This window comes from Trematomus bernacchii, unplaced genomic scaffold (assembly GCF_902827165.1).
Source record: "Trematomus bernacchii unplaced genomic scaffold, fTreBer1.1, whole genome shotgun sequence".
NCBI classification, from domain to species: Eukaryota; Metazoa; Chordata; class Actinopteri; order Perciformes; family Nototheniidae; genus Trematomus; species Trematomus bernacchii.
The window spans coordinates 3,761,702-3,775,914 of record NW_022987966.1 but is presented as its reverse complement, the minus strand read 5'-3'; the positions used below and the strand labels follow the sequence as shown (position 1 = coordinate 3,775,914).

Below are 14,213 nucleotides of genomic sequence, written 5' to 3'. Positions count from 1 at the left end.
CCGCTGCAGATAGATAGATAGATAGATAGATAGATAGATAGATAGATAGATAGATAGATAGATAGATAGATAGATAGATAGATAGATAGATAGATATATATATATATAGATAGATAGATGGATAGAGAGATAGAGAGAGAGATAGATAGAGAGAGAGATAGAGAGAGAGATAGATAGAGAGAGAGATAGATAGATACATAGAGGGGGAGGGGTAAAGGGAGAGGGTCTGGTAGTCACCTCTGTTGTAGGTTTGACCATGGTCCATTACTGACACTGTCAGGTAGAAGAACAACATAACACAGAAGCCTTTAGCATTGGGTAGTGAGTGTGTGCTGTTCTGAATGTACTCGTGTGGAATACGACTAAGGGGTGGGTGTTCTATGGGAGAAATGTCAGTCTGTCTAATGTGATTTCTTTTATAATTTGACTCACTATAAATTCTTGATATAAAGAGCCTGGTTAACAGGGTCCTGATTATGTTAAATCTCACCTCTGCTTCCCAACATTCCCTTATCTCTCATCCTCATTTTACTTAGTATAAAACTCTTGCTGTGTCTCAATTCGGGCACTTAACTGCTGTACTTTCTATGTTGTTAACTAGCTAGCCAACAACACATAACATAGCCAAGATGGCGACCATTGAGTGTTCCATACTGAACTTTTTGAGCGTTGATTAGTTTACCATTCAGGTACACATACATTAGTGCATTGTATTTTGCCATACCTAGCATTGGGATGGTCTAGGGATGTACAGCAAATCTAAGTACACACAGTAGAAACATGAACATTGAGACACGGCCTATGACCTGTTTTTTTCTACCAATCATCTACAACTCTCATGATCATGAGCACTTTTTATTCCAACCAAACAGCCGAGTAAAATGGAGGAACTCATTTGTAAAATCACCTACTGAGGTGATCAGTGGAATGTGGTTAGCCACCACTGCTTTATAAAGTAGGTCACACTAACTAACCCTGAAGTAGGTCACACTAACTAACCCTGAAGTAGGTCACACTAACTAACCCTGAAGTAGGTCACACTAACTAACCCTGAAGTAGGTCACACTAACTAACCCTGAAGTAGGTCACACTAACTAACCCTGAAGTAGGTCACACTAACTAACCCTGAAGTAGGTCACACTAACTAACCCTGACTTGAGAATGTGTGAGGAAGGGGAAAATAATCATCTTTCAGCTAGTTCATGAACAGTGTCCAACTGAATGGTACAGTATGTAACACACAGGGAGAGCATTTAGCTTGGGTATAAAACTGAAGAGTTACTGCAAATACCAGACTGGGATAAGAGAAAAGAGAGAGGAGAGATACAAAGGGGATGAGACATGGTACCTTCACTTTCGATTGTGTCGACTGCATCATTCACCAGTCGAATGACCGTCACTATGGAGGCTTGTGGAGGGAAAGAAGGAGGAGATTTGTAAATACAGTTATCCAAAGTCAAAAATGTTCGTTATGGCGTTGCTTATGGCTGCCCGCTGCTGCCAGTCCTTTCTGCAGAGAGGGCTACCTGGTCTGCCTCAGGCACACTCAAGACTTCTTGTCGAGATTTTGATGTTCGGGGGCAATTTGCAACATTTTTATTGAAACAAATAAATCAGAAATGACTGCCAAAAAAAAGAAAATTAACTTCACAAATAAAGCAATGTGTAAGCATAAAACCAAAAACACTACACTATACTGCTTTTCCTTTTAGGGACTTCCTTATCTGGTACACCAGTCAGACTTAAACAAGCAAAGCAATGAAAATGGCATCAATTTTAATATGGCTGCAGCACAACTCAAACATTTAATCATTGATGATTAAATCAGTAAATAATGTCATCATTTTGGAAACCAAAACGATATATTTTGATCATTCTGAAACAATTAAAATCAATTAATTTCATGGGTTGCAAATAAAATCAGCATGATGCAATGAAAATGACAACAAAAACAGCTCCAGCACGAAGACCACCACAGTGTGAAGCAATGAAAACCCCTGAGCTTCTTCAAGAATGCTTTCAGTGACCCTAAAATCATGAACACATGTAAGAAAGTATTTGGAAACTTTTGGAATGCATTCCTGCATTATTGTACAGCAATTCAAAATTGATAATACATGCATACATACCTGACTGAATGCATATGATCACAATTGTTAACAGTTGCACATGATTGACAACATATTTTGGATTTTGCTAATCTTCGAGCCTTACCAGTAGTTGCAATCACAAAAAAACAATTTGTATGATTTAAAAAACAACTTTGATAAATGACAGATGGAAGAGACACGTATATAATTACCCCAATAGGGGTGCCCTATGTTTCTTATTTTACCTGAGGCATGACTATGAGAATATTGAAATTACATTTTTTCTGGTATTCTGATTATCCTAAAAACTAATTTCTAAATTATTGGCTAGTGCAAGTGGCGTGTCTTACCATTATCATCACAGGAGTCAGACTGGAAGGAGTTCAGGGATTGGACCTCTGAGTTGCTGCCTTTGTTGCTCCCTGAGAAACACGTTACTTCTTCTGCCATGTCAACCATCTTTCCTGTAGGGAGAGGTCAGGGGTCAGGAGGGACACATTCCAAAACAAAGACAAAAAACTAATTGGGTTGCTCTATTGTTGATCTTTTGTTTATAAAAGTTTGATAACCCTAACCCAAACCCCAACCCTAACCCTAGCACAAAAGGACCAGTACAGCATCTCTAGGTTACTTATTTATCCATATAGAATGAACTCATTAACGTTAACAAACACCACTTACTTTGGCAGGAAGTAAACACACACAGACTCACCCTCATCACTGTCCCATGGGCTCTTGCATAGGGAATCGCAGTCTGAGCGGCAGGGGGACACTGGCGGCAGGTTGGGGGCCACACTGCACACCACCACCCCCCTCCTGGTGGTTCCCGACAGGATCCTTGGGGACTCGGGGTGAAAGGTGCTCATCTCCGTATGCTCCACACCGCGCCCATCCACCATCTTCTCCAGCGTGGACCGCGGGTCTCCTTGGAAACAGGGCGTGTATGCCATGGGCCTCACAGGGACCTGTGGAGGACACATCATCCCGCCCACTCCCAGCACGGTGGGCTCTGAGTACAGGTTGAGGGGGTCCCCTGGTGTGCAGTGAAGGGTCTTAAACTGAACACCGTTGGCCTTGTTGAGGAGCGCTGCAGTAGCCGGGTCCTGGACCAGAGACAGGTTGTTCCGCGAGTAGTTCTTCTGAAAAACCTTCTTGCGGAAAGCGATGAAGAGGATGATGAGGGTGACGATGACAAAAAGCACCACGGCGATTCCGATCAGCTCCTCTTTACCGACCACGGTGTGACCTGCCTGCATGTCGGGGACCACCACGGGTCGCAGGCCGCAGCGCTGGCCCACAAAGCCCGCCGTGCAGTTACAGTAGAAGGATCCGTAAGTGTTGACGCAGACGCCGCCATTCTCACACTCACCCTCCAGATTGCTGCGGTCACATTCGTTCACATCTTCCTCACACCTGCAGGATGAGGATGGAGGAAACAGGAAAAAGGAAAGGTGTGAATTTACAAATACAAATAACTTCTGACAGATCAATGACCTGCTCCCAGATGGATCGCATTGTGAGTGACAGAGTAAATGCACTGGATAGATTGCAGAAGTAGTCCCTATGCCAGCACTATCCCTTTGTCTTTAATATGATCAATCTGCTGTGCCAGAGCCATTTGGCTTCTTACAAATTCAAAGAGAGTGTACGCTGGAAGCTAAAGATAAGATCATTATATTTCTTTACTTTACTTTGACGGTTAAGTATTGTGTTTGAAGAAGATGAAAAGCAGAGGGCAATATGTTGAACTTTAATTTAATGCTGCCTTGTTGTGGTCAGGAACAGCAACTGCAGTCAATACATGTTTGTTTTTTTGTTTATTTTCATTGAATCTTTTTTAAATGTTGGTTATTAAATATTGACTGAAAATAGTACACTTAAAGGTCCTTGAGTTGTTGTTTTAAATGCCCATTAAAAGCACAATGTAGAAATGATAAATGAACACGCACGCACGCACGCACGCACGCACGCACGCAAGATAATCTTTAACGATTTTCTTGATGATTTAATGATTTAACTAAATGTATCTCTTAAACTTGTCTTAACCATTGATCTTATTTCATAACCAAAAACACGTTCAAGGACCATTGACCCTGAAACGAGCGAACAGGATGTGGTGAAATGCTAACTTATTACCAGGTTAAAGGAATCATTCCTGCACCACTCAATGGAGAGACTGCTAGAGTCGTGTAACAAATAAATGTTTACAGGATTGTGTGTGTTTAGACTCACATCAGGCCCTTGAAGCCTCTCCTGCAGCTGCAGAAGAAGGCGTTACCGATGGGTTTACACACTCCGCCGTTTTGACACGGGTTGGGAACACACGCCGTGATCTCCATCTCACAGCGCCCTCCGGTGTACTGGGGTTACAGCTGCATGAGAACCCTGCGCACACAGACAGGCAGATACACTTCATTAAGAATGCAGAGCACAGACACACACCTCTGGGAAATCACATGAGTACATCCACACAGCATAATAAAGACCTACAAACACACACACACACACACACACACACACACACACACACACACACACACACACACACACACACACACACACACACACACACACACACACACACACACACACACACACACACACACACACACACACACACACACACACACACACACACACAAATCACCAATACACACGAGAATACGCTGGGGAATTTGCATTTTTATTGTGTGTACACAATACACCAGAGACACACACTAACCTTTCCACAGCGCTGTGTAAATGACAACAGTGGGCTGCGACAATTCCCAGGATGCTTTGCTCATTATGGTGTAAATGAGTAACATGTTGCGTGAGGAAGGTCTTACAGCTGTGTTCAGTGAAGCCTAATGGTTCTGTAGCCTCGCACCATCACACACACTCTGCTAACACAGAAGCTGGTGCATTCACTTCACCCTCAAGGTTGTGGGTATTTCAACCGTCAGCAACTATTTCACGAATATCTCTTGAATCTTGGTTCATTATTTGAGTCCCAAATGATTATTTAAAGCTTTTGGGTTTCCCCTTTCCCTTAGTGTGTTATATAGTTTAGCACACAACCATTGTCCAGTAAAGCAAACCTTTTTTAAACTAAAAAGTGCAACTTAATATGCTTTTTGGGGTTTTCCCTTCTCTGTAGTGTGTTATATAGTGTTGTTGTGCCTGTAAATGGTCTGCAAAGGCTAAAATCCATGCCAGAGCCTGAAATGCCTCTATTGGACTCCTTTGTTTACTCCTGTAACATAGTGACATCACTATGTAACACTCATGCTTCTATTGGCTACTGCTCCAACACATTGTACAGGATATGCTAAGGGCTAAGACATCTCTAAGTGACATCAACCAAGTATTTTCAATTCACTGAACAGTTTTTATCCCTTTCAGGACCTCCAGTGTGAGTTAGCTGCACTTCCTGTTACTCACCACCGGAAGGCAGGCTGGTGCAGGTTGCTCCGTTGCGACAGGGCTGCTGCAGGCAGGCGTCAGGGTAAAGGATGCAGCCCAGCTTCAGCTCTGTCAGTCCCACCACCTCTGCGTATCGAGAGCGTTTGTTCTGCAGCGGCAGCTCGTTGTTGTTCAGCGTGACCGAGTCCAGGCAGCCCTGGAAGCCTTCGAGCACCCGCGGGTCCTTCTGTGAGTCCACCAGGCTGCGAGAGTTAGGGTGCTGCACCTGAGGAGAGAAGGGGCAGAAATTACTATATGAACTTACAAAGACAGGAAGAAGTCAATATTTATGTTTTTTCCTAAGAGTAGTGTTATGGCAGATTCCTTATACAGCGTATTTCTCGCTTATTTATTAAGGTAACACAGGTCAGAGAGGCTCCATTGCCGCAATTATCAGCAGATGTACCCACGTTAAGTAAATTGACCCAATGTCAGAGGAAGTACAAAGGCGCTGATTAGATTTTATAATACAGTTAGTTTGTTAGTTCATGTAAGGAAAATGTTATGTGGTCATGTGCAAACGTATATATAGTTTGTTAATTGGGAAATTCATATCCTGATAAGATATGAATTACTCCTAAAGACGTCATGAGATGATGACCTTTTGACATCTGGAACATATTAACATATCAACTAATCTATGTTCGTGCGTTAAACATGTTTAGGAAAATGTGGGTGCATCATTTAGAAAACCTATATCTGCTGTCTGTTGTACTCGTGGGGCATTTCCACGATTGGCTGCTGTGGCAGAAGGTGATGTACTCCAATATTATTATTGTTGTTGCGCAACTGAATAATAATTAATCTCAACCATATGTGTGTTTGTGTTTTATTGATCTCTCTCTCTCTCTCTGTTAACATTTAAAGTTGGTAAGCCATTAATTGCACTAACAGTAGTCAGATTTAAACATGGGGAATTACTGCTTTATTTTATTGCTATTTAACTATATTTTATTACAGTGTCCTTAAAGATTTTTTGTTTTATATTAGATTTCTTGTTTTATATGGAGATTCTTTGTTTTATATTTTATGACATCAAGTCAAATTCCTCGTATGTGTGAACCTACCTGGCAATAAACCCGTTTCTGATTCTGATTCTAAATTCAGAAATCTTAGATTCCACTCAGAAGTGCAGGTACCTAGTAACTTATTAGGAACTGCTGTTTTTATGACACAAGCTTAAGGCATTCACAAGTTGGGTCTTTACTGATGTATTTTAGAACAACACATGATAAACTCTTAAGCTTGTGTTTAGCACAGAGCCTATTTCTAACCAAAAACACGTTAAAAAATAATAGACTTCGAAGAAGGAAACCAGAAGTAGTCAAATGCTAACTCATTTCCGGGTTTAAGAACTCATTCCCGCACCACTATATTGTTTTGCACCCATAACTAACATGACACATTGGAATAGACTGTGTGCAGTGTAGCATTTCACAAACATTCATCACAAATATATGGGCATTTTAGAAAAACTACATTCAATTTTTAGCTAGCATTCTTTAAACCCGGATGCAGGTCATATAAGGCAGCGCGATAGTAAAGAAACATGTTAAACATTAATCTGAGGAGCCCTAACATGGCTGCCATTGTGTTATCATTTAACCCCTCCAGATAACTTATGGACTGACCATTGCTCCGAAGTAGATGGTTCTGTCCGGAGCCAATGGTTGTATGAATGGCGGTCCGCGGCGCCGCTCAACGTAGCTGTCGTCCAGGGCCAGGCTGCTGAAGTTACGATTGAGCTCCAGCGCCACCGTGTGCCAGCTGCCATCGTTGATACGACGACCGGAGATACCCAACATGTCAGCACTGTCACCACCTCCACCTTCACCACAGGCCAGCTGGAACCACAGCTTCCCCTCCTCCAACTGTCCACACACACGTACACGTACACACACACACACACACACACACACACACACACACACACACACACACACACACACACACACACACACACACACACACACACACACACACACACACACACACACACACACACACACACACACACACATTAATATTGGAAATAATATCTAATCAGGCAACACACTAAATGAAAACCATCTTCTATCAAACTCTACAAACAGTTCCAATCCCTTGTTAGGATCATTTTCATGGAAAGTGTATATTTGATACTAACTAGCAATGATACACTAGACTCTAGTGTATCATTTCTGTTATTTTTCTCTAGTGACTAGAGTGTGTGAAAAATAACAGAAATGTCTGATTAATACAACACCAAAGAAGAAATTATCATAATATGGATACAAATAATTATCTTCAAATTCTTAAACAGTTAGAACAACTGTCTAACTAAAATGTTTTCCTAATAATTATTATAATTTAACTTGATTACAAATATATTAGTGTTATCAAGGTGCATACAGTACCAACAAATTCAAAGATGTTTTCCTTGATCTCCTTAAATCGGGTTGTGTTTAAAAAAAAGTGTCTGCCAGAGCATAGACCAACACCTTGTTGTTTGTATGTGTGTGTGTGTGTGTGTGTGTGTGTGTGTGTGTGTGTGTGTGTTTGTGTGTGTGTTTGTGTGTGTGTTTTGGAGTATGTACCTTGAGCACGGTGCAGGGCTCAGTGTGTGTGTACATGATGATTCCTTTGCTCTGCAGAGTTCTGATCCGGAGGCTGAGCTTCAGTTCCGTCTGCAGCCGTTCAGCCAGTCTGTACTTGATGTAGCTGTTACCTGAGAAACTTAGAGACGAATGGCCTGTACCCACACACACACACACACACACACACACACACACACACACACACACACACACACACACACACACACACACACACACACACACACACACACACACACACACACACACACACACACACACACACACACACACACACACACACACAGATTAATCAATGACATTCCAGAGCTATGCACAAGTATATATACATGACATTGTGTTATACATCAAAAACATCAACATAGACTAGAGGATTATAGGTGTTTAGTCCCTTTTTTTCTCTCAAACACACACACCTGCACACTCCCCCAGTTTGCCCGGTGGACACTGGCATGCGTAGCGCCCTCTGGTGGCCTCCACTGAAACACACTGCATGTCTGCAGGACACGGCTGCTCCTCACACTGTTCTGACAGAACGGCACAGCTGGCATCTGCACACACACACACAAGGAAAGATAGAAAACACACTCATCAGACTACAATGAGGAATAGAATATATATATAAAATAAATGTATAGTTTTCTATTTAAAATGTTTGATGGTGATCTTAAAATCAGCGCTCATGAACAAATGGAATTACAAACTGAGATGAATGTTATATGTGAACCATTTCCATAACTGAAAGCATTATTTAAGGTATATCCATCAGGCAGTCAGTTTAAACACATTAGTTATCCTTTTGCGGATTTCCAAATCCCTTTTCTTTCTATGTTCTATGTTTGAGTGTCAGTGACTCATATGGTGTCAAACCCTTTTCTGTATTATGTGCAAATATACAAATTAGAGCACTGAATGTGAGAGGTGAAATGTTTCTTATCCTGGAATGACATGATACATATGTTGTGGCTATAACTATATTACAACTATAATTCAATCATTACCATGTCATTACTATTTGCAATACCCTATTACATAATTATACTTGGAGGAAAATGTCATGGCCCTTTTAAGTGACATATGCTTATATTACAAGTGGAATTCATGCAGAAAATGCAATTACATAACACCTGATACGCAACTTGACCCATGAAAGGACGCTTGGGTTACACATTGTGCCGCATAGAAAACATGCCAAGTTTCATGTCTACCGCTTTTCCTAATTCGAGTCAAGGGATAATGTAAATATAAACATACAATCTAACATCTTAAGGCATAAAGTGTGTATAAAGTGTGTATGTTCTTCAGCCGAATGCCTGACTCTGACCCTGACAACCAGGAGGCTTTACAGTCACCTCTGATTCTGGTAAAAAACAGCCCACCCTACCGTTCAGAGACAACTTAGCAACTTTGAAACTCTTTAATGCTTTTTGTATCCTTATAACAATGCTGGTACTTGTAGTGTAAGAAGGCAATCAGAGCAGGGTGTAGCTTGCTAGCATTAGCGCTAGCTTGGCTATGCCCATCAGTCACATGATGATTGTCTTTCACCAAAGACTCCCTAAAGGGTGCTGTTTATGAGCTTTTCCTTTGCAGAGAAAGGCCTGTTCGTAGCTCTTTGTATGCAGCCTGAGGAAGCTTAACTAACTTTTAACTATGTAGTCATCCAAAGCACCTGCAGATGTGGTACAACCCAGTCTCACGGCATTTCGTGTTATAGTCTCGACATTTAATCTATTGATTCGTGTTCACCAACACGATTTTCCCCTTTTTTTCGTGTCACACAGAACGATTTTAAAAGCAATGTATTTCTATTGGTAGTGTGTTTCCTGCCTGCACCACGTCTTTTTGTCCGGTCGGGTCTTGGAAGACCAGAAGCTGTGTGGTTCGTAAAAACATTTTCTAACTCAATATCAAGCCACGATTATTGTTTTTATTTTAATCGTATAATGTCGGACTTTTTTTGCCGTCCGCGAGGAAAATAAATGGGGCTCAGAGCCTCAGAATACTGAAATCTGTATTTTCTCAATCTTTCTTTCCTTCTAATTTGTTATTCTTTTCTAAATAACACACTGTTATTTACTCAACAATAACACACAATTATCCTTGTTTTTATTTATTTGTTTAATTCCATAATCTCTGGATTTTTTGGCGTCTGTCAGGAACTGAATTTCAAAATAAAATAACTGGAAACAGACGTACGCCTATGGGACATTTCGAGCATCATTGTGATACTCACCCACTGAACTGATTACCCAAGATCCTCAGCTATGGTTGAAGCTCGGTGATTGGATGTTTTAGCCGCAATGCACGTTGGGATATGGTGTTAATGCGATATGAAATCCAAAAAACATTTCGGAGTTTAGGATGGCCGAAGACACTACACTACCCATAATCCTCAGCTATCGTTTGGGACTACAGTCCCTTTGCTTGAAAAACCCTGTGATTAATCTTCAAGCTCTGGGATTGGATGTTGGAGTGGCAGTGTGCCAAGGTTACGCCGAGCGTCAGACAGCTCTTTGAAATGGAACGAAACCACGGCAGATTATCCAAAACTGGACTCGAACGGCAAAAGCAAGCACACTCGGATTAAAGTATTATTTTCTTTTAAATGTTTTTCGGATTTCATATCGCATTAACACCATATCCCAACGTGTATTAACTTTGCACTAAACAATCCAATCACCGAGCTTAAACCATAGCTGAGGATCTTGGGTAATCAGTTCAGTGGGTGTGTATCTGTTTCCGGTTATTTTATTTTGAAATTCAGTTCCTGACGGACGCCAAAAAAGCCAGAGATTATAGAATTGAACAAATAAATAAAAACAAGGATAATTGTGTGTTATTGTTGAGTAAATAACAGTGTGTTATTTAGAAAAGAATAACAAATTAGAAGGAAAGAAAGATTGAAAAAATACAGATTTCAGTATTCTGAGGCTCTGAGCCCCATTTATTTTCCTCGCGGACGGCAAAAAAAGTCAGACATTATACGATTTAAAATAAAAACAATAATCGTGGGTTGATATTGAGTAAGAAAATGGTTTTATGAACCACACAGCTTCTGGTCTTTCAAGACCCGACCGGACAAAAAGACGTGGTGCAGGCAGGAAACACACTACCAATAGAAATACATTGCTTTTAAAATCGTTCTGTGTGACACGAAAAAAAGGGGAAAATCGTGTTGGTGAACACGAATCAATAGATTAAATGTTGTGACTATAACACGAAATGCCGTGAGACGGGGTTGTGTGGTATGGACCATCTGATATTATGCTGATTGCACTGCTTTGTATTCACGTTGGGCTAGCCCCTGTACTTTTTAAAACGTAATGCCTTGCAATGATCATTCTATAAACCTAAAGCACGACATATTCTAATAGCTCACTGTGAAATCACCACTGCATTTGGTATACAAAATCGAAACTGTAGCAAATGTAATGATATCAATGAGGCTAAAAACAATTACTTACAGCAATGCTCACTTCTAAAGTATTTCCCCCAGATTTTAGGCCTAACCTCTACTGTCTTCGTTCTGTCTTCTCTGTCCTGCTGCTATTACAGAAAGCTAATCAGCTAAGTAGGTATTGCTGTTCCTTTTTTGTTTTAAACGGGCAAAATCATAACCTCTATGGTTGAAATAATTATTTAAATGAATGAAAAACAAAAAGGATAAAGTGACTTTTCAATATCCATCAAACAGTGGAACAGCAAACCATGCACAGGAAATGTGGCCCCATTCTAGTTGACAGCGAGTCTAGTTGAGAGAACAGTGTCTTGATTGAAGTGGCATTTAGCTCAGTAGTTTGTTGACGGGTGTTAGATGACTGCTGCCGCTACCACTGTCCTGACACCTGCCACAGTCAGTAATCACACTCTCTGTGTCCTGCAACCCATGACCTTGCCTCTTCTGTTAAGGCTGCAACATTTAGCCTGCAAAGGGCTAATGGGAAATAATGTTGGAAGCCAAACAACAGACTGTTGAGGCTCTGCTCCAGGCAGGATTTTCCTACTTTTTGAACAACTTACAGAATTAGAATTTGACACCTGGACACAATTTCCACATTAAATCACTTACCATTGCAGGTGCAGCGTGAAGTCCGATGGAAGCGTGGTGAAACGAAGCTGACCCGCGGCGTGCTGTATGTAGCCAGGTTGTGTGAGTCCAGGATGATGGTCTGTTCGCACTGCGCGCCGCGACACTCCAGGCCCGAGCAGTTCTTATCCAGGATAGCCGACACTCTGAGGACCTCCTCCAGCTGCCGACGTGAGGCACTGAGTTTCTGGGTGAGGTAAGCTGCCTTGTAGTACCCGCCTGCTTCTGTTTCCACAGCAACAAGCATGTCCAGTTGTTGGGTCCCCCCGACAGGCTGCAGGCTGAGCAGGTGTAGCTTGTCCTGCTGCTGCGAGGCGGCGGCCTGCTGCAGAACCTTCAGCACGCTCTTCAGGTGCAGCGCCACAAAGTCCTGTGGTGACACACTCTCAAAGCGCACGGTCACCGCCTCACGCAGCATCTCTGGTGTCGCCTGCTCCACGTGCACGCTCACGGGCACAGGCACAGCGAAGCGGCCGTCACTAACGCTGGCATTGAGGGAGTACCTGCCTGCATCCAAGCCCCCCAGGGCGATGATCTTGCCGTCACGAGGACTGATCTTGAAGAGACTGCGCTGGGCTGGGGGGGCGTGGCCAAAGGTCAGCGCATCGTAAGGGTCAGCGTCGGTGGCGTGCAGCTGGCCAATCACACCGCCAGGAAACTCGTCCTCCATAGTGACGATATGAACTTCCAGGGGCAACGCAACTGGCCGGTGAAGACTCTCCTCAATCACCCTGACCTTCAGCATGGAGGAGGAGGAGAGGCGGGGCTTCCCCGAGTCCGTCACCTGAGAGGAGGGACAACCAGGGACAGAAAAGAAAATTAGATAAGGAAATGAATCAAAAACAGTACAATGTCTTGGTAACATGTCTATTTGTTGACATCTTTTCTCTACATTCTGCACATTGATATACTACATGTAACCACTTATTCTTTACAAGCAGCCAATCCTATCGATCATAAATCTATCGATTAGATTTATGATTAGAAAATTATAAAAGTAGGGTAGACATGTGGAGATTATCCGACTGAACAAAACGTGATCCGTCTCTTAAATGTGTGTCAACCACAGACCTTATTTCCAGCTATTTTCCAAAATCCTATGGAGAAATTGCATTGCTTTTTTGTCGAAGGAACCCATGCGCAGCTTACTTCCGGGTTTTAGGACGCGTCACTGTGGCACTCTATTGGGCAAAAGGCCACTGCTGGACAGGTAACTAAACAATCAGTTTACACATAGAGACAATCTGTCACGCTCACATTCACACCTACAAGAGACAGCAATAAACCTAACCTGCATGCCTTTGGACTCCGGAGCATTTAAATAAAAATCCAACGCAGGATTCGAAAGCTCTTGCTGTGAGACAGTGCTAACATCACTCGTCTCATCACATTCACAAAGTTAGGAAGTGCATTAACGCAGATCACAGCACTCATTTGCAGAGGCGGGTTGACAAGTTAAATTTACTCTGTTAAGTGCGCAGTCAATTTAATAGTAATTTAATTGAATGCAGCATAGATTTTAATATTGCTTGAGTAGATTATTTAAGTTATTACTACTATTATAACCAAAGAAGGTCTGAAGAAGCTCCTCAACCAACCATGACTGAAGTCTTTTTCTAAACTGACGGACCAGTGTGTCTATTATTTCAATGCTTATACTGTAGGTGAAACACAGGTGTTAGGATTAGTGACTAGTGACTACACTGTATTTGAGAGGCTAAAAAGCTATCCTCTTATTCTAAATCCACCATTAAACAGCAGTTTGTCTCCACCTGAATCAGAATAGCGTATTCCGTTGCCAGGTCCCTCCTGAACACTTGGTTGGCCAACAGCGTTCCATCTTTCTCCAGCACGAACTCCCCGCCTTCGTTTCCTGACAGGATGCGGAAGTCGAAGGGCGGGCCATTGTGGGAGGAGTCCTGATCGATGACGGACAGCTGCAATATGCTGGTGCTGATTGGCTTGTTTTCCTGGTGGAGGGAACACAGTATTAGA

General features: G+C 42.1%; 1 protein-coding gene across 1 annotated transcript in view; it reads right to left on the bottom strand.

The window, feature by feature from the left end:
* Positions 1-14,213, bottom strand: part of fat3a (FAT atypical cadherin 3a) — a 105,969-nt gene that overhangs the window by 3,630 nt on the left and 88,126 nt on the right. The window contains 12 exon segments of the mRNA XM_034115808.1: positions 238-273; positions 1,349-1,408; positions 2,441-2,554; positions 2,803-3,503; positions 4,323-4,458; positions 4,461-4,475; positions 5,514-5,760; positions 7,166-7,405; positions 8,111-8,265; positions 8,545-8,679; positions 12,201-13,002; positions 13,991-14,188. Of these exon segments, the coding sequence (XP_033971699.1) occupies positions 238-273; positions 1,349-1,408; positions 2,441-2,554; positions 2,803-3,503; positions 4,323-4,458; positions 4,461-4,475; positions 5,514-5,760; positions 7,166-7,405; positions 8,111-8,265; positions 8,545-8,679; positions 12,201-13,002; positions 13,991-14,188 (2,839 nt within the window).